The sequence below is a fragment of the Aptenodytes patagonicus genome, chromosome 9, assembly GCF_965638725.1.
Source record: "Aptenodytes patagonicus chromosome 9, bAptPat1.pri.cur, whole genome shotgun sequence".
NCBI classification, from domain to species: Eukaryota; Metazoa; Chordata; class Aves; order Sphenisciformes; family Spheniscidae; genus Aptenodytes; species Aptenodytes patagonicus.
Window position 1 is genome coordinate 16,533,496 of NC_134957.1, and position 26,044 is coordinate 16,559,539.

Consider the following 26,044-nt stretch of genomic DNA (forward strand, 5'->3'; position numbering starts at 1 on the left):
GCTCAGTGCAGGAACCCCGCACTGCTAGCTTTCCAGCATTACTTCCCCTTATGCATTTTAGTTCAGTTACAAGAACCTTTCCTGGGATGAAGGTGCAGTGCTGGTGGCACAAGTACAGAAGGAACAAGCGGGTGGGAGGGCTGCTACTGACAGCCTAACAAACTCAGCAAGAATTAGTAATTCAAGTCTGCATAAGATTCCCTGTGCTGAAGCAGTTAATGGCAAACAGGTTGTCCTGGTTTCGGCAGGGATAGAGTTAATTTCCTTTCTAGTAGCTGGTACAGTGTTTTGGATTTAGGATGAGAACAAAGTTGATAACACACCGGTGTTTTAGTTGTTGCTAGGTAATGCTTACACTAGCCAAGGACTTTTCAGCTTCCCATGCTCTACTGACTGAGGAGGCTGGAGGTGCACAAGAAGCTGGGAGGGGGCACAGCCAAACTGGCCAAAGGGACATTCCATACCATGTGACGTCATGCTCAGTACATAAACTGGGAAAAGCTGGCCGGGGGGGCCGCTGCTCGGGGACTGGCTGGGCATCGGTCAGCGGGTGGTGAGCAATTGTGCTGTGCATCACTTGTTTTGTGTATTATTATTATTATTATCATATTATTATTATCATTTTATTTCAATTATTAAACTGTTTTTATCTCAACCCACGAGTCTTTCTAACTTGTGCTCTTCCAATTCTCTCCCCCATCCCACCGGGTGGGGGGGAGTGAGCGAGCGGCTGCGTGGTGCTTAATTGCTGACTGAGATTAAACCACGACACAGGTTGATTATATAGTCTGCTGGGACCCTGTCAAACAGTTTTCATGCAAAATGACCTATTTGTATATCAGCGTTGTTTTGGGGTCCTAAGATATAGCATCAATGTGCACGCTTTTAGGAGTTTAATAGTTGATAGCTATTAACAACTACCAAGGAAGAGATACATACAGTCCAAAGGTGAAGGATGCAAACAAGTTTTCAGGTATATTTTTTAGGAACAAGAACTAGTCAAGTTTTCTTTGAAGCTTGTAAAGTTCTTCTGCTGAAGACATCAATACATGTTTCTGTATGTCACTTAAGGTTAACTTTAGAATGATGTTCCCCTTGTCAGTGTTTCAGACTGAAGCCAGAGAAGCAGCCACATACTCATCTCAGTAAACACTGAGGCCCCAAAAAATTTCAGCAGCAAATGTGGTAATGTCAGAGCAGGAATGCAGCAATATTAGTATTTCTCATGTGCAGCCAGAACTGTCTGTCACCACTACTTGTTATTAATTGAAAACTAAACTTTCTAGGAATGTACTCCCTCATACAGTATCTAATCTACACATCTGATGTCAGGCCAAGCATATTAGACAGGACCAAACTGGCTGTATTGTTAATAATTTACTGAAACAATATTTTAAGTTTTGCCTGGGCACAAGTTTTATTGCTCTTCATGAAATGCACCAATGGCAAAGTCACCTTCAACATTGATTTGTACAGCAGAACAGTCCTCCGGGGGGATGGAGAAAGGTTGCGAGAGGAAGCTTTTTATTGAATAGCCTACCAGGACATCCAGGATACTCGAGTTTGGAATGTCAAAGCATTTTGTGAAGCCAAGTTTTTCAAGCAAACATTAAATGTTAATGACATTAAAAGTCTAAAAGCCCCAACCCAGCAACTTGAGGAAAAAATAGCTAAGTTGAGGCACAAACAAAAAAAGAATCAAGATATTACAAAACAGGCCAGGTCCCGGCTCCTTATCCAGGCTCTGGCATGTTGAAGTAGAGAGGTACCTAACTGGGAAAGTTAGGTTTGCTGTTGCTTAGTCCTCAGTCTTTCCTAGTCCAGCGCTGCTGATTTTATCTCCAACCCTTTCTGCATAAGGGTGCCTTCCTGGCACCCTGGGAGCACAGTCATGGCAATGCAGACCGGCAAGCTCTAAGGAGGTCAGGAACTCCTGCTTTTCTCCTGTAAGCTAAGGAAGTTCTTCCCCACAGGTAGCTGCTGCCACGAAAACAGTTCTGAATTGTGGAAAGTTGAGCAACTCACCTCCTCCAAAGCCATTAATTAGGTCATTTCTCAGCTGCAACATCTAATCTTTATGAAATCAATGGAAGTGAAGACTTGAGCTTAAATTGGAAACTAGGGCACAGATAACATCACTGGCCATTTTGCATTATTAAGAATGGTTAATATATTGAGGAACTCAATTTGCCAGTACTCCGCTGACGAGAAAGGCAGCAAGCCACCTACCACACCTGCCTTGTTTTTCCACCTTCTTGCTCACAGACCTCACAATGCAGTAAAAGATCGCAGAGGTGGGGACTTGCATTTCAAGCCCAGAAGAAAATATGCATTCAGATAAGAACTAGTAGGTTGTAAACAGTTTAGCTAGCTGGCTCATGAGGAAAAAGCTACTCTATTTTAACTCACAGTTAGGACAGATGCGCTACTAAACTTACGTTTTCTCTTGGACCGCAAGACAACATGACTGGCTCTTCTCAATAGTCACTCAACTTTTTAAAGAAACCCTTTGCACAGTTTTACATTACTGACTTGTATGCAATTCCTGCTCAAGCTGAGTGAGAGACAGCTGCTGCCTTCAAGAAAAGTCTGCAGAGGAGAACATGTTTAAAACCTGGGTTATATGTGATCAAGCCATCCAGAAAAAGCACCTTCACCAGAAGAAGCAAGTAGTCGTACCAAAAAGTACAGAAACTGTATTGGCAAATGGCAAAGTTTAAAGGTACTCAACAGCCTGACTGTCTATAAAAGAAGAGATTGCTTCAGAAAGCACTGCAGTCTGAAGATTTTTCTTAAGCCAAAAGAAAAGGAAAAACATATTGCCAACATGGTAATACCTGGAAGCCATCCAATTCAAGCAAGGGTTACTACTAGTCCCATGCATGAATGAAACACGTGTCTAGCCAGGCTCTTGTTTTCAAGAAGCCTTTGCAGAAGAGGCAAAACATCTAGAAAATGGTCTCCCGTCTTTCTGTTCAATCTCTTTGGTAAACAAGTGGGACTCAAGCTTCACCGCCCTTTTCAGTCCAGGGCGAGAGTTCTCCTGGGGCTGTGGCTCAGTCCACAAGAACAAGCCAAATATTCAGGAATCTGAACATACAAGAAACAAGCTGCAGAGCATCATTATCACAAATCACAATTAGCTCATCATAGCACTCTGTAGAGCAATTCAAAAGTGTTCATTTTGGTTCAAGTGGTAGACTGACACTTTAAAAGACTCCTCACACAATAGCAATATAATCCCACAGGGAAGGTCAAAAAAGCAGAGAGATACTTTGAAGAGTAGTAACACTGGGTAAAGGGATGCATTCAGAACAGCAGTTCACTTCTGAAAGAGGGATATTTGTAATACTTTTAATGATCAACACACTTTACTGTTTCCTAAAGACACCTTCCTTCAACATCTGTGCAATAAAGGAGATAAAACATACTCCTTTACTCCACCAAATAACAGACTGAAGTCCAGGCAATCCGAGTTTCCAAAGGGCTGAACAATGACAGGAAAAGCTCCCCATGCAGCATGCAAGCTGATCAGTTGACTAATATTCAGTATTTCATGGAGCCAAAGCAGTTAAAGTCTCAAACTTTGGATATACACTGAAAATCCAATCAGCTGGCTAACAGGGAACACTGTAGCATCACATTTTAGTAGTTCACCTTCACTAACTAAAGAACTTTCTTGTTATTCTTTGCTTATCTAATCATTGTGAGGTCAGTTTTTAGATGCCGTGGTATAAAAACAATTGAAAACAATTCTGGATTGTCTTGAGTTTCACTTTTACAAAACAGTACATTTTTATCCCCTGATAGCAGAGAAGCTTTCTTCTATTCTTATATTTTATAAAGCACTTTTTAAGGCTCCTTAATTTCAGTTCAGCTGAAATCACGTGGAACTGGCATGTCATTTATCAATGTTAGTTTTCAATCTACAGTAAACTTGTGCACACAGAGCCCAAGACAGAAATAGTTTGTGAAGGTACTAGCCAAGCAGACTGGATTTTCCCAGTACCATCTACCACTGAGGCATTAATAACATTTGTAGCTTATTGAAAGCCTCATAGCTCAGAATAGAGCTGGACTTCCACAACTGCTCTGTTAAATATCTTCAAAGAAGGAAAAATTTTCATGAGATTTGATAAACAGTGCCCTTTGCAGAGTGGCTTCTAGGGCGCTCAGTTTTTCCTGCCCAGGTTTGTTTAGCATTGAACAGAGTTCTCATACTAGGGTGGATGGCAGGGAATGAAAGAGGGAATTCATCAGCAGGAGACGGTGTGCATCTCTGTCCACAGATGTCAGCAAGAGGACAGCATCAAGTTACAGAGCTCCATGCCATCCCTCATGAAAGGTACTAGAGAGACAACTCCATATGACATCCAGGAGTGGCAATGCTACATCTCACAGGCAGATGACAACTTCCAATACTGCTCTTTCAACTATTCCCTTATTGTATCCTTATTCCCTTATTGTATGCTCATACCACTTCCAGGTGTGGCATAACACCAGAACATTCAAACAGGCTAAAACAAAGCACTTAGAGGAGGCCTAGTCCAGAAGTTGAGGCAGACACAGCTTAGGCGAGGCACAAATAGTTTCAGCTCACTGTTAGATCTCTAGTCTCAGTAAGGATATAGCCAGCTGACCATCATCCACAAGATTACACTTAGACAACAGGATTTCAGAACGCAAACTGGACTGAGTTAGGTTCTGTGATTACTAGAGAGAACCCAGCATTCAACTCTCGCCAATATTTAAACCCAGCATTCAACTCCGGGAATACTGCTGTCATTCGCCCTAGCTAGTCTCTCTGCCTGACAAGAACAACGATGGTTCTGCATGTTAACATTCTAAAGAAGCCAGTCCTAACATGTTACAGAAGCCTGAAACTGTCCTGAATTTCGACACCTGCATCCAACTTCTAGCTTCATCAGCTTATTTCAGAAGGATCTTGCTCAAGGGGCCTGAAATCTCCAGGAGAGCAGAGAAGCTCAGTAGGGCAGGTCTTCTGCAATGGCAGAGAAGTCTGCCACTTCTTTAACTATCTAACCACTGATCCAGAGATAATTCACATACGCTGAGCCCAGCTAGAGTGAGATGCTTGTGCTATTGCTGCCTGTCGGAGAGGACTCTAACAACTCTTCTTTCAGAGTTCAGGCAGCTCCTGTAAGAAGCACTGCAAATATCAATGGTCTCCTTTGCAACACAGCTGTAAGGGCACAGCTGAAGTAAGTACTCACATCTGAGCCACTCGGATCCTGTTCCTGCTGCTGCCCATCACCTTTGACAGATGTCAGGCCAGGACTTTATTCTCACTTTTAAGGCTTTTGCTTAAGCCCTGAAGTAGCAGGTATAAGGCGGGTCTGATCAGACTGAAGACAAAGCTGTAAGCATTAGTCCTATCAGCTGATCAAATTATTGCACAGAAGAGAGTTACTTGGAAACTTAACTCATTAGCAACTCCCTGCCTGGGGTTTAAAAAGAACACAATTTAACAGTGCTTTTTTTCAACTCCTAATTGAGGCTGTCACTGCAATTCTCAAAGCTTTCAGTCAGAAAGCAGCTTTCAACAAGCAGCAGTTTCTCAACTTGTGGTCTACAGAAAGGCAGCCAAAGTCACGCACCGCTTCGCAGACACATTTGCAGTCGTGTCTCACATTACAGCTAGCACATAGGCAGTGCTATGTGGGAAGTGTGAGGGTCAGCTAAAAGCAGTTTAGCTCCCTCACCGCCTCCAATACACCAGCATTGTTTAGCATTGAACAGAGTTCTCATACTAGGGTAGATGGCAGCTGCACTGCAGTTCAGGGAGTAAAATTTGTAGGAGGCAAAGTTAGCTAAACATAATCAGTTGCTTTCTCCAGACAGTTTACTTTTTGCTGTTTCTCTGTAAAGTTTTAAGCTGTTTAAAGATACATCTCTTCACATTTTAAAGATCACAGTCCTGTGGAATGAACAAATTCAGTAATTTTGGTGCTCAACCAGTATTTTGCCCTCAGGATCCACAGAATAGAGGCTCAGAGGTATAAAAAAAAAAGCAGTGGCGCACACAAACTCACCTGATTCCTGGACTGGGCCCTTGCAATCCTGAGTCTCCGAGCAGAATAAAAAATAAAGTAGCCCATGGTTGCTGCTGTGACAATGAAAAACGACACCGAGATGAAGAAGATGGAGTATTGATTCATCCAAGGACCATGCTTTTTCCCCACTTCAATAACCATAGTCACTGTCATGCCACTCTCAATCCGGTGTAAGATCTCCATGCCTTTCAGGTTGCCAATCATAATTGCAACAATGCTTTCAGCACCTGCAAAGGAGAAGGGGAATCCATGCTCAGTTCCCAGGTGTTGTATAAAAGTCATTGTCTTAAATGTCCCAGTTCAAGTGCTAAAGAACAGACTGGAAAGTTTCTAACTAGCATTTGCAGATTCAACATGAGCTGATGGAATAAGTGTCATCTCCATGTGCTTGTTCAGCTGAAAGGTATGTCCCATTACCTGTGAGCTGCATAAGTGAACCATATTTAGAATTCATTCCCCTCCATAGCACTCCTCACTCCCATATAGGACACGCATTGTCTTCATTTTAGACTCAACACTTTGGCAATTTACATTTTAACATGCCCTTGAACTACATGAAGTTAAAAATAAGTCCTATACAGAGTGAGGTCACTAGGGATTGCAGCATAGCCAGGAGCTCAGGGATGCCAGGTACACAGCTGGTGGCTTAGGGACCCTTCCTGTAATGGATCTGACTCCCTCCCTGCTCCGCTGCTGCTTCTTAACACCTCTCTTCTAGATTTGACAGTACTGTTGAGTACTTCCCCAGACACTGAGCAATCAAAGCCACAGATCAGCCTTTGCTCCTGTATTTTCAGCAGCAATTGAGAAGTGTTTGAGTGAAATTTGGTTGTGAACTATAAATGTTGTTGTGGGTTTCTAATGCAAATTCAGAGGGAAGCAAATATGGAGGTGTGCTCGGCTTTTAAACAGTTGGTGGCAGATGGCAAACTCCATCCAGATTTTAACAGATTTCATTTACTCAGTTGAACATCATGACAAGCCATCAGAGGAACCAAGGGGTTTATGGTAGGAAGACATTTCAAGCAACTCTGGTCACCAAGTACAGACCAGAACAAAGCTGCTTTCATTTCAGTGACAAGCAAGTACTTGAGGACACTTGATACTATTCACAGGAACTTCAGGCAGCCACAATATAACAGAGAGGCTCTTAAGGGGGGGGGTGGGAAGGGAAAAAGGGAGACAAGTAAATTGTCACTGGCCTCTCTCTAAACTAAATATAAGAAAAGTGAATTCAAGACTAGCCAGTCAGGAGCCTCACTGCATTAAACCATCAGATGCACAACATTCGTAATAGATACTGCACGGTGATGGAATAAAGGCTGTTACAGAAGTGCTATTTTTAGCTAACCTCCTAGCCAAACACCTTTTAATGGGGAGACCAATTTTTTTTTCCTCCATTAAGAGAAACCTTATCCAACTTTCAGCTATCAAAAAACTAGAATTGGTGTTAAACCACAAAGGCTCTCATTTGAGAAAGTGCTTATTAGTTTTCCAGCTTGTTCACGTAATGCCTTGGATCCAAGATAGCTAAGCATGATGTCTAGCAACTCTCCTCAGTGTTACTAAACTCATCTTTTATTCAGAAAGCTCCTTGTAATGAGAAGTACATCACACAGAGAAGGGGACACCAAAAAAAAAAAAAAAAAAAAAAAATCAGCCAGACTGCCACTATCCTTTATGATGAACTAGGGCTTATACATCAGTTATAAAATGAGCTGGAGTGAGGTGTTATGAGCAAGTAAAGAATTAAGCATGGGTCAAGTCAGAAGCTGAGACTTACTTTCATAAGCATGGAAGAAAGTGTGGAAGAGCAGGCTTTGACAACAAGAAAATAAAAAGCCTGCCAAAAAAGCAAGAAAATCTTGTTCTGCCTTATTCCCCTTCGTTTCTGCGTGTCTCACTAGTCAAATATAGCTTGTGATTATACACAATACAAGATGTAGTGCAGGGATTCCTGTTAATGAAGTGTCACCATCAGCCTGCAAAACCACTTCAGCTACTAAGCCATCAGTTGTTGAACAAGTTTTCTTGTTAAATCTTCTATCTAAGTTTCAGGCTAATCAGTTCACCAGGATGTCATTAGATGACAGTTTTAAGTCTTTTCCTGACAGTTTTTCCCCAAGTTATTTCTCTTGCAATTTCAGCTCTGCTTGAGATAAACACATGCGAGTTGTCAGCTGGTAGCTTTGACACTGCAGCAACAAGGGCAGAAGTAAGAGTGGTCATTTCCATTAGCACCTGCACTACTCCTCCCCCCTTGGAGCGAACCCCCACTGACATACATCGGCATCCATCTTCAATATTTTGTAATGCAAACTCTTAGAACCAACAATTAATTTCTAAAGGCCATTACAGGTGAGCTAACCTGACATCATACAAAGTTAACCAAATACCTTGTGCCAACAACAGGGGAAAGGAATCCAGAAACTGCACCTAATTTCTAGCCATCAGTAGCACAGGAGTTTAGTCACTTCAGTAGCTCCTTTTGGACAGGGACTAGACAAAGCTCTGGCACCATCACACAGGGCCTGTCAGGGGGACATCCCCCTTACCTGGCAGAAAACAAGGCCTCCTTTGCCTGCCAAGAGGACATTCAAGGATGCCCTATTAGCCTGAAGCTAAGATAGAAACCCAGAATCCATGTTTGGGACTACTGCTGTGCTTCTAGAATAAAACCAGCTAGGATCACCCCCACCCAATGCTTCCTGAGCTGCTAGATGGGTCCCATCATGACAGATACTGAAACATGTTACTGTGGCCTGGAAACCACCAACCTATCTAGAGGCTCCTCACAGTGCTTGGGCATCTTAATGGAAACAAGCTATTTGAGTGGACATCTGCAGAGGTGTCTGAAGCATAGCAGCTGCCCTGAACTGCCAGCTTTCCCCCCCCCCCAGACTCCAGCAAAGCAAGAGGAAAGTCAAATTAGTTGTGCGTGGCAAAAACCTCATAGAAACCCAAGTTTCTCACCTAGGCGTCAGCTTTTGTGATTCAGGTAAAGCTTTCTGTAACAGTTTAAGGGACATTAGAAGGTGATATTAAGCTGCTGCCTGTTTAGCTAATAACAGGCTCATTGCTAAACAGAAGCAAGACCTGTTTAGTTAAACATTTCCCAGCCTCTCTCCTTTCTCATCTCCTGTGAAATTCAAGAGGGAAAGTTTTTCAAGTCCTTAGACAAATACAGTCTGCCTCTGTAGATGTGGAGTTTCGCAGAAGGTACCTCCCAAATCATAAGGCTGGTCAAAATTTGGAGGATGCTGTTTTGCAGATACGGGTTGGTACAGATGAAGCACAAGAACTTAAATAGTTTGTTGGGGCAGGGCAAGAGCTGGGACACAAGCACATTTGGCACACAAGGAGAGTGCATGGCTGGGATCAAAGTTTTACCTTCCTGTATCAGGTTTACAGAGTGGAGTTGCATCTATTTATACCAATATAAATACCTATATTAAACTCTGCCCTGCAAAGACTTCACTTGTTCTGCCATTACACTTCTGTCCCCTGAAAACATGACGTTACAGGTTTGGCAATTCAGTAGAAAAATGCAATGTGCAAGAGGTGCACAGAACTGGGAGTATTAACTTTTGCACAGTAAACACCTGCTTTTTCACATTCATTAAGGGGATTATTGTAGTCCAGTGCTACTCTTGTGTGTGCTACAGAAAGTCTGTTTTGAACCAAGCAAATTGTAGGTCCTGGAGAACAGTCACCCCACAATATTTAGCAGACTGCAATGTAACCTCATCAATGCATTAATAGCAGTCATTTTTAGCTTAAAAAAAAAAAAAATCACAATCTGTTCATGCATTAAAGGACATCAAGGCAAGGATCAGATCTTGGGGCCAACCAAATCCCTGCTTCAAAACAAGGTATGGCAAAGCATTGCTTACCTGATTCAGATTAAGTATACACAATGTACAGGACAACAGTTGAGCCACTGCCTATGACTAAGTCCCAAATGAGTAGGCCCCTCTGTGCCATTGCTAAGTATGGTGGGACTCCATGGCATACCTCAAGGCAACACTTGCATCGCAGATCCATGCTAGAGCACAGCGTTGATGCCTCCACGGTCTCCATATCTTGCACAGCTATCACCATAAACCCTCTCCCCACAGAAGCAGCTCAGAAGAGCTGTCACAGTGTGTTCAGGGTGAACAAAGGTGCAAGCTGATTCCCACAGGAGGTGGAATTTTCAGACTTGCCTGATTTTTTTCCTTCCTCCCCCTTCTTGCAAGTGAAGGAACGAGAAGCCCTGGCAGCTTAGAAGAACTACCTCCTTCCCAGACATATTACAAGTACAATTACAACTTCTAGAAACACTACGAGCAGATTTCTCCGGGTGTTACAGTGAAATTTCTTCTTTTTTTTTTTTAATGAAAAGGGAACTGGTTTTCCATAGATACTGATTATTAATATCCAGTAATGAGCACTCCTTTCTCACTTCTCTGTTGGGACCTGTTGAAGTTGTCCACCCTTTCAGATAGTTATAGTACAGCTTCCAGGTGGTCTGGAGTTCACAGTGTCAAGGAGATTCAGAGATTAAGGAATGCGCTGGGTTTTGCGGTAATTAGAGGCTACATGACTGAAGGCTTTCTGCCCAGCCCCCAAAACTCACTACTGTTAAAGCCTTTCTATAATACAGAAAGAGAAAATAAAACTTTAGAAGGGAGCTACACTAGCACTCCAGGTGGAATAAATACTAGCACTCCAGGTGGAATAAATACAGCAGAGTAAGACTTAAAAGCCCAGAGACTACAGCTACAGCATGCAGACTTACAGGAAAGTTCTGCCCACAAGAGACTCTGCAATGGTGACACCGAGCTTGCTCATGGTCTTGACTTGAAGTCTGTGCTACTGAGGAGCATGGGAAGGCCCCATCAGCCATTCAAGAGCACAGCTGCTAGCTACATGCTTAAACATAACAGGCAGATTTCCTCACCTGGGATGAAAGTTGAATGCTGCCTTAAGTATAATTAAAATATATCCGTAGTGTTCTGCACCTCCAGCCTTGCAGTCGAGCCACTCACCGCATGAGAACATCAGAACAAGTACAGGGCGCTGCCTAAGCTTCACCCATTGCTGCTTTCACAGCAGCCATCCCTTCTGAGACAGCTTTGGTAAGCAAGTCTTCCCCTGAGGAGAGCAGGGTGTTGCTACAGCAGTGTGGTTCCCAGGGTAAAATCCTGCCTCCTGGATGCCCCAGTGCAGGCTCCTGCAAGTTGAAACCACTCCACGTGCAGCAGCCAGTTCAAGAGGAGGGAACAGGCCTTTTTGTGCACGCTGCTCCTCCTCGGAGCTCCAACCAGTTTGAAGTCAAACTTCGCTGTTGCACTTTCAGATCTTTGCCATTTCTTCCAGATGTTAGAAAAAAGAAAAACTTTGCCCCCGTGTTAATCTTAATGTAGCTTTTGCATTGTGCATGTAATAAAACTGAAGCACAACCTGGAAAGGGGAGGAAAGAGAGCACCTCCAGTAATTTAAATCTCTGCTGTGTTAGCAAAACCCCCTCGAGTTATGAAGGCCATATTTAAGTTCCCCAGCTAATTAACTGCCAGAAAACAAGTTTAGTTTTAAGGAAACCGTTTTCAGCATTTGACTTTAAGGAATCTTTATTGTAATACCACGTTTCTTATTCACCACTTGAGTTTCATAACCAAGAAAAACAAACTAGCTCAGACTGCTAACCACAACGCCAGCTTTACAACTGTACGCTCTTTTCTGGTGCAGCCCATTTCAAGGTCTAGTATACTAGTACCTAACAGAAAACATCATATGCCTTCAAAACTTAAACAAAAAATTCAGTTACGAAACCTGCCACCTCTGCACAATTTCCCCTCCTCTACCACCGGCTTTGGTACCCCACCTAACACCACAGAGAACATTAATTCAATCTAAGAGAAATATTTAATATTTTCTCTGTGCAATACTCTGAGGTGACGTTGACAAACGCCGTGTATGCTTTTCCGACTCTTGTCAGGCCTCGGCAAAGCTTTTTGCAGTGAATAATTAACTTCCAGCTGTTTGACAGCTTTGCATGTCATGGCAGCCAACTCAAGGACTGCAGCTCCAAGTCAGCTCCTCTAGCCTCACTTAAAGTTGGCTTCTCAGCTTGGTCAGGGATTGGAACTGTTTTGCATTGTTTAAACTTGCTTTAAACCAACCAGATTCAGCTTCAGTTAAGTCATGAAAGACCCTTTCATTTCAGTTTAAAGGCCTTAGTGTAACCTGGGGAAAATTCTACAGATCTTTATTTTCTCAGATAGGAAAAGCCAAACCCCTCTAATGTCTCTATCACTGTTTACCAAGAACAGGCTGTAAAACAGCATGATGGGACCCCTTCCCCTTTGGGAGTGGACCTAGCTACAACATAGTTCGGTGAAAACATTTGAGGAAGGCAATAGTTTTGTAGGCATTTTTAAGAAAGAAGGTATAAAACATGATAAGTAGGCAGGTGATTTCAGAACAAGGAAAAAGCTAGCATGCTGCACACAAGCTCCAACATTTCAGATGCTGTAATTTTTTCCCCCTTTCTGAAAGTCCAAAGTTTTGCATCATCTTTAAGCAGGGTGAAATGAAGCGCCCAGAGTTTTGCCAGTATTATTTCACTTTGTCCAGCGAGCGCCTTGTGCAACCAACACATCTGCTGTGGCACAGCCACGGCTTCCTCCCTCCGGGAACCAGCACAGCTCACCCCGCGGCTTGCCTAACGCTTCACTCGGGTATACCCGCAAACAGTCCTTGGTCTTGGTGGTATCAGCAATCCATTTCAACAATATTTTAACCCAGAATCCAGCCAACACTAGATTTTCCTTAGGATTCAACCAGGTTTTTAATATTGAAGAGAAACAGTTTCACAGAAGCCACTGGAAGGGGAAGGAAAGGAAACAGTACAGTAATTCTATCTGAAAGTTAAACATTATCTTTCCCTGTGTAGAAGGGGTTTTCTGACAGGCTAGCTGATTAGAAGTTGTTTAATATCACAGTGGCAGAGTAAGTCCAGAAAAACTAAGAATTTTTTTTTTTTTTTTAAAAAGGATCACCTTTTTTTGTTTTACAAAGGGATTAAACAGCAATTCAGCAGACAACCAATGAACTCTTTTCTCTGAATGCTTTAAAAGGACTGAGAAATGAAGGATGCAATTATTAACAGATTAAAGGCTGCAGGCATTCTGCTACAGCTAAGTTCTGCCAGAGAACTACTACAGGATGAAGGATTTTATTTTTAAAGAGCTTGCATGATCTTGCAGAGAAGTCTTCAGAGAATGCAGTCACACAAGAACTGTTCAAAGTACCACAGCAATAACCCATCACACCCCCTTTCCACAGCTATAGAAAGCCCCAGCTGACCACCACGTAAGCCACATGCTCAGAAAAAACAGAATGGAAGAAGTTACTTTTGATTTTCGTTGCTTCACATACAACAAGAGCAGCAAAAAGCAGACTTCAGAGTTTGAATTCTCAAGGAAAGGCTAGGCTCTCCTTAACAACAGCAGAACCACTATCTGAAGACTCTTTAGGGAGATGAAATACAAACCCTGGCCTTGGTCAGATGGTGGCTGGATCTTTGCTTTTATCTACAGGATATGGTACTTGCAGCACAGATCATCAGCACTAGCTGTGCCTTCAGCCTTAGTCAAAGGAGCTAGCAGTATTCCCCTGGCATCCCTCCAACCCCCAACATCAGCAAAAAGGCATTAGGACATCAAGCCATCTCCTGTACTTTAACATGAAAGACACTGTCAGTTGACTCTCCAACAATTTCCTACCAGATTAGCACACCTGGCTCTTCAGGCATGTAAGAATAATATTTAATATACTTTCAGGTTTAAAAAAAGACATAACCTTTTGAATATTGCTTATTGCACCGTATTGAAATAGTAAGAAACAGGGGATTTCTGGTGGTTATCAAACAGGCTGGTACAAGTTTACCGTTATCTGTTACAGTAGAAGGGAAGATAAACTAACAGCATACAGAGACTGAGCCGGTATTACGGACATGATGTAGTTCACCTCGGATGAAAGGCCAGCGCTGCACACAAAAGCCGTTGTGTCTCAGCACCAGGCTACAGACTCGAGGGCTCTCCCTGGCCTCAGAGCAGTGCTATGAAACCAGACGCCCGCACGCTAGCTCTGCTCTCATCAATGGTACAGTATTGACAAAAAAGTAACGATTGCTCTCATCCACATGCACAAGGCCAGGTCTTATCAGGAACGCAGAGCTGACCGAGCAGCACCTATCCCAGCACTCATCCTCCATCGCAGACACTGTCAGGGAAAACGTCATCCTCACGCCTTCATTGCCCTGCGATAAGCTCGCCCCTTTGGAAGAGGGGACGGTGACTGAGCTCACAGTTCGAGGAGCAATTTAAGCCTGGATAAGCTGACATGGAGGTAGGCTTGTCCCTCCCCCTTCTCCTGCTCTTCGTGCTCTCCACCCCAAACATTACCTGGCACCAAGATAAAAGAACAGCTCACTTCCAGGCTACTTTGCAGTTATTTAAAGCAACAGCCCCTTATGACCCCAGCTGTTTGATTCAGCTGTCTTCTTGCTCACACTATCACCTAAGCTTAATAAACTCTACTTTCAGCTTGCTTTACTTGGCAGCTGGCACTAGGCCTGATCTCTTCCTCCTCAACATACAAGTCTTTCAAACTACACATTCAACAGCAAGACACTTGAAAAAGTTGCAAAAATTCGCAGTAGTACTCAGGAACAGGAAGCAATAGCCAAAGCTTTAAAAAGAAAATATTAAAAAAAAAGAGGGGGGGGGAGGAGCACTACAGAGGAATTTAAAGATGAGAGAGCACCTCAGAAGATCCTCAGCATGGTGAGGACAGAAGAGAGGGAAGAAGATAAACCCCCTGCTAACTGGTGGTTGTGTTGCGCAAAAGAAACACCTATTTTGGAGAATTCATGCCCACAGCAGTCTTTGCCTGGAGACACATAACCGCCACATGCTCCTCACCAGCACTACGTTTATTAATGGGACTACACTGCTTGGGAACTACCACCCATTTTTGTCTAGGGAGACTCTTCGGTGAGGTTGGCCTCCAGATCGGTCACCCAACAGTTACTGTGGATAAGGAAGATTTCCACACTAGGAAGTGTGGGGAAACTTTTACCAAACAGGCTGAGTGTCTAAAGGAGCACGTGAAGACCAAATGTAGTTTTACATGACATGAGTTTCCATGGGCCCCTGGGGATACTGGAGGTGGAAACGAACCTGCACACTATTTAGTTTAAATAGTGTTAAAAGTTATTATTTGCCAAGTGAATCCAACAATTGCCAGCCTCCCCCTCCCCCCCACCTTCTGAGCCTTTAAGACTTATGTAAATGCTGCCAGGCCCTCAATCTTAGAACATTTAGAACATGAAATCATCCTTTAAAACAGCAGCCAAGACAGTACGCTTATAAAGGGCACCGAGATGAATGAGATCTGTAGGACAGCTCTCTTCACATCCTGTTTGGACAGTGGCACTTGCAAGAGTGAAGTATCATCTTTCAATCTAGCAAACAGCATCCAAAACCTTCTGGAGAAACAGTGATCAACATTCCCTAATGAAAATTCTTCGCTGAATTTACTCAACAGCTTTCAGCAGTTTTGATTTAGTAAATACATTGCCCACCCTCTTCAAATGAGATTGAGCTCACAGCTAATATCCCTTGCTCTCAACATACTGGTAACTGCTGAGTTCTTACTGGAAGCAAGTAAGTTTGAGAAAACTAATGATAAAATAATGTAAGTCTGCATGGTGTAAGCCAGAAGGCGTCTGTCTGCAGAAGGACAACAGGTCACATTTGATACAGTGGGGAACAGTGCTGAGCCTGACCGCTGTTTGCTCACTGGCACATTCAAGACTGGAGGCAAACAAGCACCGTCATTGTTTTAGGGCCATATGTCCCACACAATGAAGCCTCTGCTACCACAGCTGTCACTTAGGATTTTAATTCATCCTTTCACATTTCAGCAGCCCAGTAAACCCAAAGAGCAAGGGCACTTCACAGACCTGTTCCAGGCTATTTAAGGGTTGGTGCCTACCCTGCAGTTTTCCATGGCACAGAGGTACCTAAATTAGACCAAAAAGAGCAAGGGCAGGGATCAGAAGTTGCTGGTAGCACCAATTAGTCTATCCTGCTTCTCAGTGCTTCTCATGCTTGTTCACAGACCTCTGCGCTGTGGGCAACCCCAACTCACTATCGCATCCCCACCATACCCTGCAGGTGGGAAATCAGGGTCATCAGCCAGACTCCGTGTACCACGGTCCGTTATCTGAATGCCACTATAGCTGTGACATTAATTTACTCTAAACCAGGCAGCCAGGAGAACTGACTTGAGCACATAAAGACAAAGTTGCAGCGCATACACATCAAATAGCTATTCTCAGATTCAAACAGCTACGAACTCCAGGCACTACAGACTGCAAATACGATCCAGGCACTGTGGATGCATTCAAGTTCCTTCTCAATCAGGAGCTGCTGGTAGGAAGGGCTGAATAATCTGCAGCGGCTCATCTGGCCGTGGCCAGGGAACATGGGAGAGCAAGTGTCATTAATTAGACCCTGCATCCTTGTTCCTCACCTCAGATGTGCCCAGTGCAAGTCTTCACTTGCTGCAAAGGAGAAGTGCACTATCTGTTTACGCAACATTTACAAAGCATCAGCACAACCTGCTTTGGGATTACTATTCTGTCTCAATCTTTAAAAGGCTGACGTGACCAGTAAAACTGTACCTGTTAATATCATAGCAAAGTTTTAGCTTGTTTCTAAAGATCATGCCTCACACAAAGTTGGAGCAGAGCACAATTATACACTTCTGCCATACACTATTTCCTCTAAGCATATGGAGATTAGCCCTCACCTCAGTGAAATTCCTGCAGAACAAGTTAAGTGGCAGTGCTACATATTTAACCTTTCCTTCCCCTTTCACCCATTGATACAAGTTTACACTTGAACCAGATCTTGTTAGCCTGAGACACGCTGTTACTGTTTTAGCCAGAATTATTTAGGTGTGTTCCCCCAGAATAAGGCCTCTGCAGATCAGGTGATGTGCTTCTCAAGGCTAGAGTTACACAACAAGAGAGAAGCCAAAGAAAATTATCACAATAGCTTTCTGACCTGCAAAGAATCCTCCTTTACCAGCTGCAGGGAAATACTTAACACCAAAGAACACTTTCCATGGTTACCACCATACCCCGACACCAAAGCCACCTAACAGCCTGGTTCTATCTTAAGTCAAGGTCCACCTTTAAAACAAACCAACTCTTGTCGTGCACTTTTCCCCCACATGCTGCTATTTTCCTCCAATCAAATGTCTTTTGCTGAAGGTCAATATAGGTTATGGAAAGGTGCAATTATAAGCACACAGAACTGTACTTTGAAACCCTGCTCAGCCTGCCACAGAGTGGTACCATCATCTTAAAACGAGCACAATTAAAACTGAAGTTTGCTAATTGATACGGTTTTGTCTGTGTAAAAGTACAAAGTAAATATTACTTTGGACTCCATTAAATCCTTGACATTCTATGTGTTAGAGAGGATTGGGCAGGATTTGATCATATCTGATTTGGCCATTTATTGCATTCTATTGTTTTTATTGCCAGGCTGGTTCGTTTTTTGGTGTGTGTTTGTTTTGGGGGGGGGGGGTTTGTTCTTTCATTGTTGTGTTTTGGGTTTTTTTGTTTGTTTGTTTTAAAGTTGGCATACCAAAAAGTTTCCACGCAGAGCACTGATGTAAGCAATAAAGAATCCATCAGAATAAACATGATTATAAGAAAAGAAGTCTCTGGAAGCAGGATGACCAGGACAAACGCTGCTGTCAAGTACAGGCATATTTAAGTCTCTAAACAAGAAAGTTGCTTCAAAAGCCAAGCTTGACAGCCCCAGGAAAAGGCACACTGTACTTTTAGATAAGCTTCTGTTAATAACTATGTTCTGTTGCTACCAAAGTTCTGAAAAGGAAAGCATGTTGTGCCATACATTTTATCGAGGCCCACCCACAGGGATCTTCCTTCTCTGCCAGGCAGATGACAGCTCCCATGCCCCCGCTGCGGAGAGGAGAGCCCTCGGCACTGCTGCAGCGCAGGCAGGAGGAGATGCTACCCCAGGCACGTCAGGAGATGGGAAAGCCCTGAGGCTTCGCTCCCTCTTGCCCCAGCAAAGGCACCTCCCGCTACTTCCCACTGCCTCAGCTTGGAGAAAGTGCCCGGCCTTGTTTGGTTTCACTTGATGGCATATGATGGCCCAGTTATAGCAGAAATGAAGCCAATTAGAAAGCCCAGATTGTGAAGTCACCCTTAGCACAGCTACAGCCGGTACAGCAACGGTGGGAGTTGTAGTTGCACAAAAACCGTTCTTTAATGAGCAGGACTAACTTCACCACTGTCTCCAGAAGAGTTAGAGCACCCAGTGCCACCACTGAAGGCCAGAAGAGGAGACCTATCCCAAAGCACAGTTCAGCAAAGGGCAATATGACCAGCTCCGCCTCTTAAGTTTGAGCTCTGCCTACAGCACTACACCTCATCAGCGTTATACAAGGAATACCATCCTGCACTTGGCAAAATGAATGAGGCTGATTACTTGTAGCTTGCTTCCTCTTGGCTGTGCTGTGTTGAAAGCCTGCAACGTTTGTCAAGTTTGACTGGAGAGCGTTGGCTCCCAGTGGGGGCACAGGGCAGCGGTGGCCCAAGCGCAGCATGCCACCAAAGCTCCGTGAGCAGAAGGAAGAGCATCGCTGTGGGAAGAGGTGAGAACAGGGACTCGCAGATGACCACGACAACAGAAAGAGATAACTCAAGTCTAGAGAGGAAGAAAAGGGAGAGTGGAACGGGAAAGAAAGCGAGGGACTAAAACAAGGACAAGGAATAAAAGCAACAGCAGCAACAAGCTTAGCCCAGTAATTGTGCTAGGACACAGCAAGGAGGAGTCACGCAGATTAAATAAGTGGTTTGACAGAAGCTGTCTTCTCCAGGAAGTCCCTGTCCTGCTTGCCTACAGTTCAGCTGGGAAGTTTCAACATGCCCTTGAGCCCGTAACCCATCACGCAGGATAATCAGGACAGTTAGAGCCACTCTGACATAAATCCCTCAGCAGAAAGCTTAGACACAGCACGGGAAAGGAGGGAGCTCCTCTTGGAGCAGACCCTGCAGAGAACAGATGGCTCATTTCAAGAGGCAGCTCCTAGAAAGATTAAGATGCTGTAGGTCCCCCAGCAGCCAGGATGGAGGAGGGGGCAGGAGCACATATACCTTCCCCTCAAGAACAGGTTCAGCAGTGACCTACCCAGGTCAGCAGTGCCAAAGGAGCTCCTCTGAGAGCGGCAGGATTAGGCAGGCACACAGTGAACAGGGCAGGGATGCTACTGTCAGTTCAGCAGGAGGAACTTGCCCAGCGATAGCCACATCTCGATAGCATTTGCCAGCAGCTGATTTGATTACATAAGAAAGCTCTGCCTCAGAAAGGCCAGAGCCCATCCAGATTGTATGTTTTAAATTCTTAAAGCAGAGTACAGACATACAGCTCATTAAGATTGCACTCAACAAACCTCCAGAGGCAGCTACTGTTTCCTTCTCTCACCAGAACACCTACCTCCACCACTAACAGACAGAAATCCTCTCCACCCCTTGTCAGAGGGGTGCTGCAAGGATATAATTATTTTTTGAACCAGTCAAAGCTTTAAGACTCACTATTCATTTTCACTGTTGTATTTCTCTCCAGAAGACGTGGCTCCCCAAAGCAGTGCCACTTAGCAGAATACCAACACACCCGTGAGGTGCGTGCGCATCAATCCAACAGCCGAGGGCTGGACAGAGCCACCAAAGCCAGCTCACCCTGCCCCACCGCAGCCAGGGCACCTGCTCGTGCTGCTACCACAGGGTATTTACACAGCTTTCAGCCCAGGGCTGTTTCTCAGGAAACACTAGCCTGAAATACAGCCAAATCTCATGCTTCATTTGAAAGATGGGCAGTTTGGAGAGGAAAAAAAAAAAAAAAACCAAACCAAAAAAAACCCCACTGCTGGCAAGTAGGAGGCTTTCTATAGCGAGAGAGGCTCCGTCATCAGCCTCTGCAAAATGGAAACAACCTTTACAGGGCTTTAGTCACTTGCATTGGAAGTGGCATTTTGCTGGTGAAAAGTTACCTATGGAAGAGTCTCATAATACTCTGCCTATTTCTGAGCTGGTTAGTGTGCGGGACATGGGGAAAAACTATGTCTGAGTGTGGAAACCCAGCCTATTTCAGGGCCCAAATCTACTCCACAGACTTTACAGGCTTTAAAAAACCCAGCATCCATCAACTCTGGGCAGCTACCTGGTCACGCTAGAAACGCAAACAAACTGGAGACACTATTCCCACCTTCACCCCGCGCACACCTGCGGCCAGTGCCCAGCCCACCCAGGCCAGAAAGCTCAGGCAGCCGCCCGCTCGCCCTCAGCCCACAATAGCGGCCTCAGCTATCAGACATCGTTACTCATTAATCAGGGAAAATTCAGCAACAGCAGCGCCTTGAACAGAACCGGCTTGCCCAGGCAGAAACTCCGCCCGTGCAGGAGAGTCAGAAAGACGTTCCAGCTTCTTACTGAGCACCAAAGCTGGGTACGTTCAGCCAGGGCCGAATCAGCTGGGGGTTAACCCAAGACGTGCCCTGTTCTCGCACCCTACAGAGGGGAGGAAAGGGGCAGCTCCCAGCCTAGGGGCCCTTCTCTTCCTGAGGCTCCCCCCGCCCCCAGCAAGCCGGCGGCTGCCGGGCCCCGCGGCGGCTCACCGTGGTGGGACATGGGCAGCACGTCGTTGCCGGTGCCGCGGTAGTTGTAGATGACGGCGGCGGCGGCGCCGCGCTCGGCGGCCAGGCGGATCTTGTCGGCGAAGGAGCAGCCGCCGCCGCGCTGGATGAGGGCGAGCCAGCCCGGGGAGCCGCCGCCGCCGCCGCCGGGCGGGGGGGCCCCGCTGAAGTTGGTGCGGGCGCTGCAGGCGTTGAAGGAGTCGCGGCCGTCGGGCAGCACCAGCACCCCCGCGGCCGCCTGCAGCGGCGAGTCCTGCCCGAACAGGCCACTCTCGCTCGCCTCCCAGCCGCTCCGGTTGCGGTCCGCGCCGTCCTCCCACGACACGTTCAGCCAGGCGGTCCACACCGCCGCCGCCGCCGCCGCCCCACGGGGACCCGGCGGCGGGGCGGCGCAGAGCAGCGCGGCCAGCGCCACCAGCGCGGCCCCCGGCGACATCCCGGCACGGCCCGACCCCGCCGCCGCCGCCTAAAATCGCCGCGGCCCCGCCGCCGCCCACGGGGGAGGAGCGGGGCCGCCCCCGCCCCGGCACGCCCCCCCCCCCCCCCCCCCGCCCGCCGCGGGAACCCCCCGGGAGTCCCCGGCCCCGCCGCAGCCCCCCGCAGCAAGCGCCGGAGCGGGGACCCCGCGGGGGGGGTTGCCGAACGCCGCAGCCACGGGCGCCCCGACGGCGGGGGGGGGGGGCGCCGGGGGGTCCCCCTCGCCGGACCTCCTCCCGGGGCAGTGGGTGATCGCCCCAGGTTGCTTCCCAGGGGGGATGCGGTGGGTCGCCCACCCGGATCACCTCTCGGACGTGATGGTTCCTCCTGACATCGCCTCTCAGGGGCGATGGGTGACTCCCCGGATCGCTCCCGGGAAGGGTGGATCACCCCCCTCCATCGCCTCCCGGCACGGTGGGTGACCCTCCTCCAGACTGCCTCCCCCGCAGTCCGCCCCAGTGCCTGCAGCGGACAGAGCACCAGGGGTCCCAGCGGGCCTGTGGGGACCCCCTGAAGGGGCCGACCCCCTGAAGGGGCCGACCCCACAGCAGCCCCCAAGCACAGCAGCACCAGCACCCGGTGCCCAGCCGTGACCCAGCCCGCTTCGCACCATTGAGCTAATATTTGCTGAACACCCAGCAACCCGCGGTATCAGTCCTGCCTGAAATTGGTTTATAGAGTACTAGGTTAGCTGTGTTAACTCACTGGCCATTGTTCTCCGTATCATTAGACATACGCTATAAACCTGCCACTTGAACCAAAAACGCCTTTTTCTATTTATGTATTAGTTGTATTTGCATAGTTGTTTATTATTTGATCTATGTAACTCGCAATGAAAAGTCGTGTTTCTTCAGGGCTCTTCAGTCACTTTTTGGGCAGCCAGTTTGCATTCAGAAGTCCCTTGCTCCGGCGCATACACATTTTTGCTGGGTTGTCCCGCATCAGGCAGTGCGGTCAGAGCGCTTGCAGAATCGCTGCAAACACGAGCGTGACATGCTGTAGAGCCCTGCCAGGAAATTTGAGGCAAGAAAGGAAGATAAAAGAGAAACAAGAACATTTTGAGCTCCTCTTCTCCACAGAGCCGCTCTTCTGATGGAGGGGCCCTGCTCCTATCAGCTGCTCTGCAGGAATTGCCCCCAGCACCGGGAGCCACTCAAACGCATCCCCAAATGGCCGCGTGTCACTACGCGCAGGCTGGGTTGCTGGGTCGGAGCCCATCATTTAGAAAGGGTTATTCCTGTGCAGCGATTACATGGCACAAGATCAGCTGCTGCCTACGCAATTGCCAACAAAATTAGTGTAAACACGGAGTTAAACCCTTTCTGATATGAGTCGGCGCCGCTTAGTTTTTAACGCAGGCTTTTGGCTGATCTGAATCCATGTGGCTGATAACCGGTAACTCGGCGTCGATCTATGGCGCACATTTCCTTCACTTGCACTTGTGCTAAATGCAGGACAACGAGTTTGACCCGAGTCAAACCCGACTGGGGTTTGAATGACTACCCGGGGGCCCAGGCTTTGAAACGAACCCGCTCCACCGGCGTCCACCCCTGCCAGCACGGCATCTACAGGTTTTTGTAGCTCAGTAGCACAGGGAGATCAGCGTTTAGTTTTGCTGCTGAAATAGCAGTGAGCAGAGCAGGTAATGAAGAGCAGATGAAGCAATTTGCTAAAGATCAATATTGCTAAACACGCAAAGCTTACTAAGCGAACCCTTTTGTCCGAACCTAAACAAACCTCTCATTTGCTCATTCCACATCTAAGTAGACAACTTATTTCAACATCTCTAGCTATAATAAGAAGTATATCTGTAAGCAATCAGAGAGACGTGGTTTTGTTTTGAAACCTGTTCCACGTAGGTGCAGGGAACAACTTAACAACACTCTGAAAATATAACCAAGCTTTATGCAATGGACGGCAGCCAAACCGCTCAGCTTCAAATGCCTCCAAAGCTTTAGGGATGTTTAGCTCTGGTAGTTTCACTGAGACAAAATTGGACAAAAGACAAAGACTGGATCCTCCTCGGGATACAAAACTTCCTATAGTTCTGGGGATTTTGAGTGTGAGGCTTAGCCACAGTCTCTTACACTTCCATACATTACAGTTTGTAACACGGTTATAATAAAGCGACAGCATGGGCGCAGATGTTGCAGCTGCAGCTGCGCGTGGGTGCGAAGGCATTTCTGCGGCAGGCAGGCTGCCGGGGAGCGGACCCGCAGGGCATCGCGGCGGCTCTGCGCTGGGGCACAGCTGCTCAGCGGCTCCAGCCTGGCTTTGGGTGGTAGTAACTAACTTTACTGCTCTTCGGCGACCCCTGGGAAACGTGCACACTGTCCAGGGTACTGCCTGGTGGCAAAATGTCCGCAACACATCTGGTAACCTCACCAAAATGAACGCGGAGCCTAAACTTCAACTTCTCACCGTGCAGCGCAGAGAGCAATAACAAGAAAAAAAATTGCTCTAAATGTGATTGCGGGCATTTCGCTGCCATGGCATTATTTTGGTACCAAGTTTCTGATTCCTTGCTCAGGCAATGCTTCCACTCGCTTGAAAATAACCAAGTAAGCAAACAGCAGGCATAAACAGAAAGCTTGTTCACCGTGGCTGAGGAATTTCTCAGGCTAGCAAAGCAAAGGAAGTCAAGAGTTTGTATTGGGGCAAAAAAGCGGACGCTTGTGCTGACGGTGGTCAGTCCTTCCGAGTAAACACTGGAAGACACCAGCCTTGCTTGGCTTGGCCAAGGAAGCCACTTGCAAGGGGCCAACGGCCCCCGTGCAGCCCGGCATGGTTAGCGGCTCCTCTGGGCCAGCGTAACTGAGAGGAGCTGGGTGAGGTGGCCGGGACAGCGTCAGAGCGCAGAGGGACACCCCAGCAGAGTTAAACCAGCACGTTTTAAAAACAGCATGCCAATTATACCTATTTTAAGCTGCGTATCTCCCACTGAGAACTTTCCAGGCTCTCATTCATTAAATCTTCTTCCGGGATGATAATTAATAAACGGATCTGCAGCCTTACTGAAGTGTATCCTTTGCTCGTGTTTGAAAAATATGGTTTGTCTGATGGCTTTCAGCTCAGTTCCCTGTAATTCACAACAGAAAAGGTGCGTCTTGAGTAGCAATTAAAAATAGTCACTGCTACCAGGAAGCCTGGAGGGACCAGGCAAGAGGAGGGCTGATAGGGGGGTTTTTTTGCTGGTTGGTTTTTTTTCTTTTCCTCCTTTACGTAAGAAGCTGAGACTTTATAGTTTGGAGAAAGCACATTTTGTTTAGGAGAAAGAGGCCAGACATGGTAGGGGCTGTGACATGTAGTACAACATATTAACAAGTAGTGCAACTTACTTCTGCTACATTTGTTTGCGAGAGCTTTCTAAAGTTTCTGAAATTAAAGGCACTGTAGCTCATGACTACAGATGTGAGAATGATAGGGTAAGCAGCTTTAATGTGCTCCCACAAAGTCAGAAGCAGAATTACATCTAAAATAAGTACAGCATGAAGGCATTTCTGGCACAGATCTGATTTTTTTTTAACTTTAAAAGATTTTTATTATTTAAAAACTTACGCTGTATAATTTTGCTTTTCATTTTTTCCCCATGGCTACTGGTGGAGTACTTCTGAGAAGTTTAGGAAGTAGGGCATGACTTTCAGATAAACAAAGTGAAATCCTGGAACGCTGTCACTGCCTTCTACAGGGATGGACCCCATCATTATCTGGAGCTTTATCTTATTTGAGTAAATATTTAAACATCTTTTTTCAAGATTAATAAAAAAAGTGTATGCTAAATATTGCCTTTTAATGTCAAGCCAGATCACTCAGGGCATCTTGCTGATGAGAGACCTGTACGTTCATGTCCTTCAAAACTGCTTTTGTTTCTCATCCAAGCACCCAGCTCTGGACCTCTCTCTCTGGAGGAAAGCTCACAAGGACGTAAGAAATCTCTGTTAGGACAAAGCTTTACAAGAGCCGGCACTGAACCCTCCAAGCACTGTGTATAGATCTGAACCGTGTCTCTGGGCCTTCTCCACTGAACAATGAAGTGGAAAGGAGAAGCACTTATAAAAATGGAAAAAGCAATCAAAAGGAGCACCCTAAAATGAAACCCAGGACTGAATGTCATGGGACAAAAAAATCCATGAACAAACATTACCCTGAATCACAAGTTAAAGACAACAGATGTTGCATTTCCTTATCCAAGACCAGCTCACGTCCATGACCAGCGACGGAAGGGGCTTGGGCAGGTGACTTGCTCCAGAGCAGGCAATGGTGTGGGCTACAGCATCCCAAGTTTTTAAGCTGGCTGAAAAAGAAAGGTATGAGAATGGAGCTTGTGGTCCTTTGCCACTTTACAAAGAGGACAGGCTCAGGCCGGAGGAGGTGTAGAGGCTGGAAACCTCCCCACCTCCTGCCTGCGAGGCAGAGGAGCTTCCAGGAGAATCTGAGGTGATCCTTGTGACCAGATGCAGAAGACACATGGAGGTTGCCAGTTCCAGCTAAGTTTCACTGTGAATCTGGGAGCCTGTTTGGCTCTAACACAGCTTGGAAACTCCAGCCTACAACTCTCTGTTCACTGGACGTGGAAAAAAAAAGTGTGTCAGATCGCCCTGTGCGCTGGCACCGAACGCTTTCCCTCGGCTAGCCAGATGTGCGCAAGAGTCCCCGGTGCCAGGGAAGCAAACGTTGTTTCTCTGTATTTCTGCCACAGCGGGACCAAT

At 46.2% G+C, this 26,044-nt stretch overlaps 1 protein-coding gene across 2 annotated transcripts in view; it reads right to left on the reverse strand.

The window, feature by feature from the left end:
* RNF128 (ring finger protein 128) overlaps window positions 1–26,044 on the reverse strand; it is a 39,765-nt gene that overhangs the window by 8,600 nt on the left and 5,121 nt on the right. The window contains exons 1-2 of one of the 2 annotated variants that reach the window (XM_076347248.1): window positions 20,841–21,294; window positions 6,054–6,301 (exon numbers count right to left, since the gene is read on the reverse strand). In XM_076347248.1, the coding sequence (XP_076203363.1) occupies window positions 6,054–6,301; window positions 20,841–21,294 (702 nt within the window). Of the gene's footprint in view, window positions 1–6,053; window positions 6,302–20,840; window positions 21,295–26,044 lie in introns of those variants that run through there. The other variant, XM_076347249.1, reaches the window with a different exon arrangement.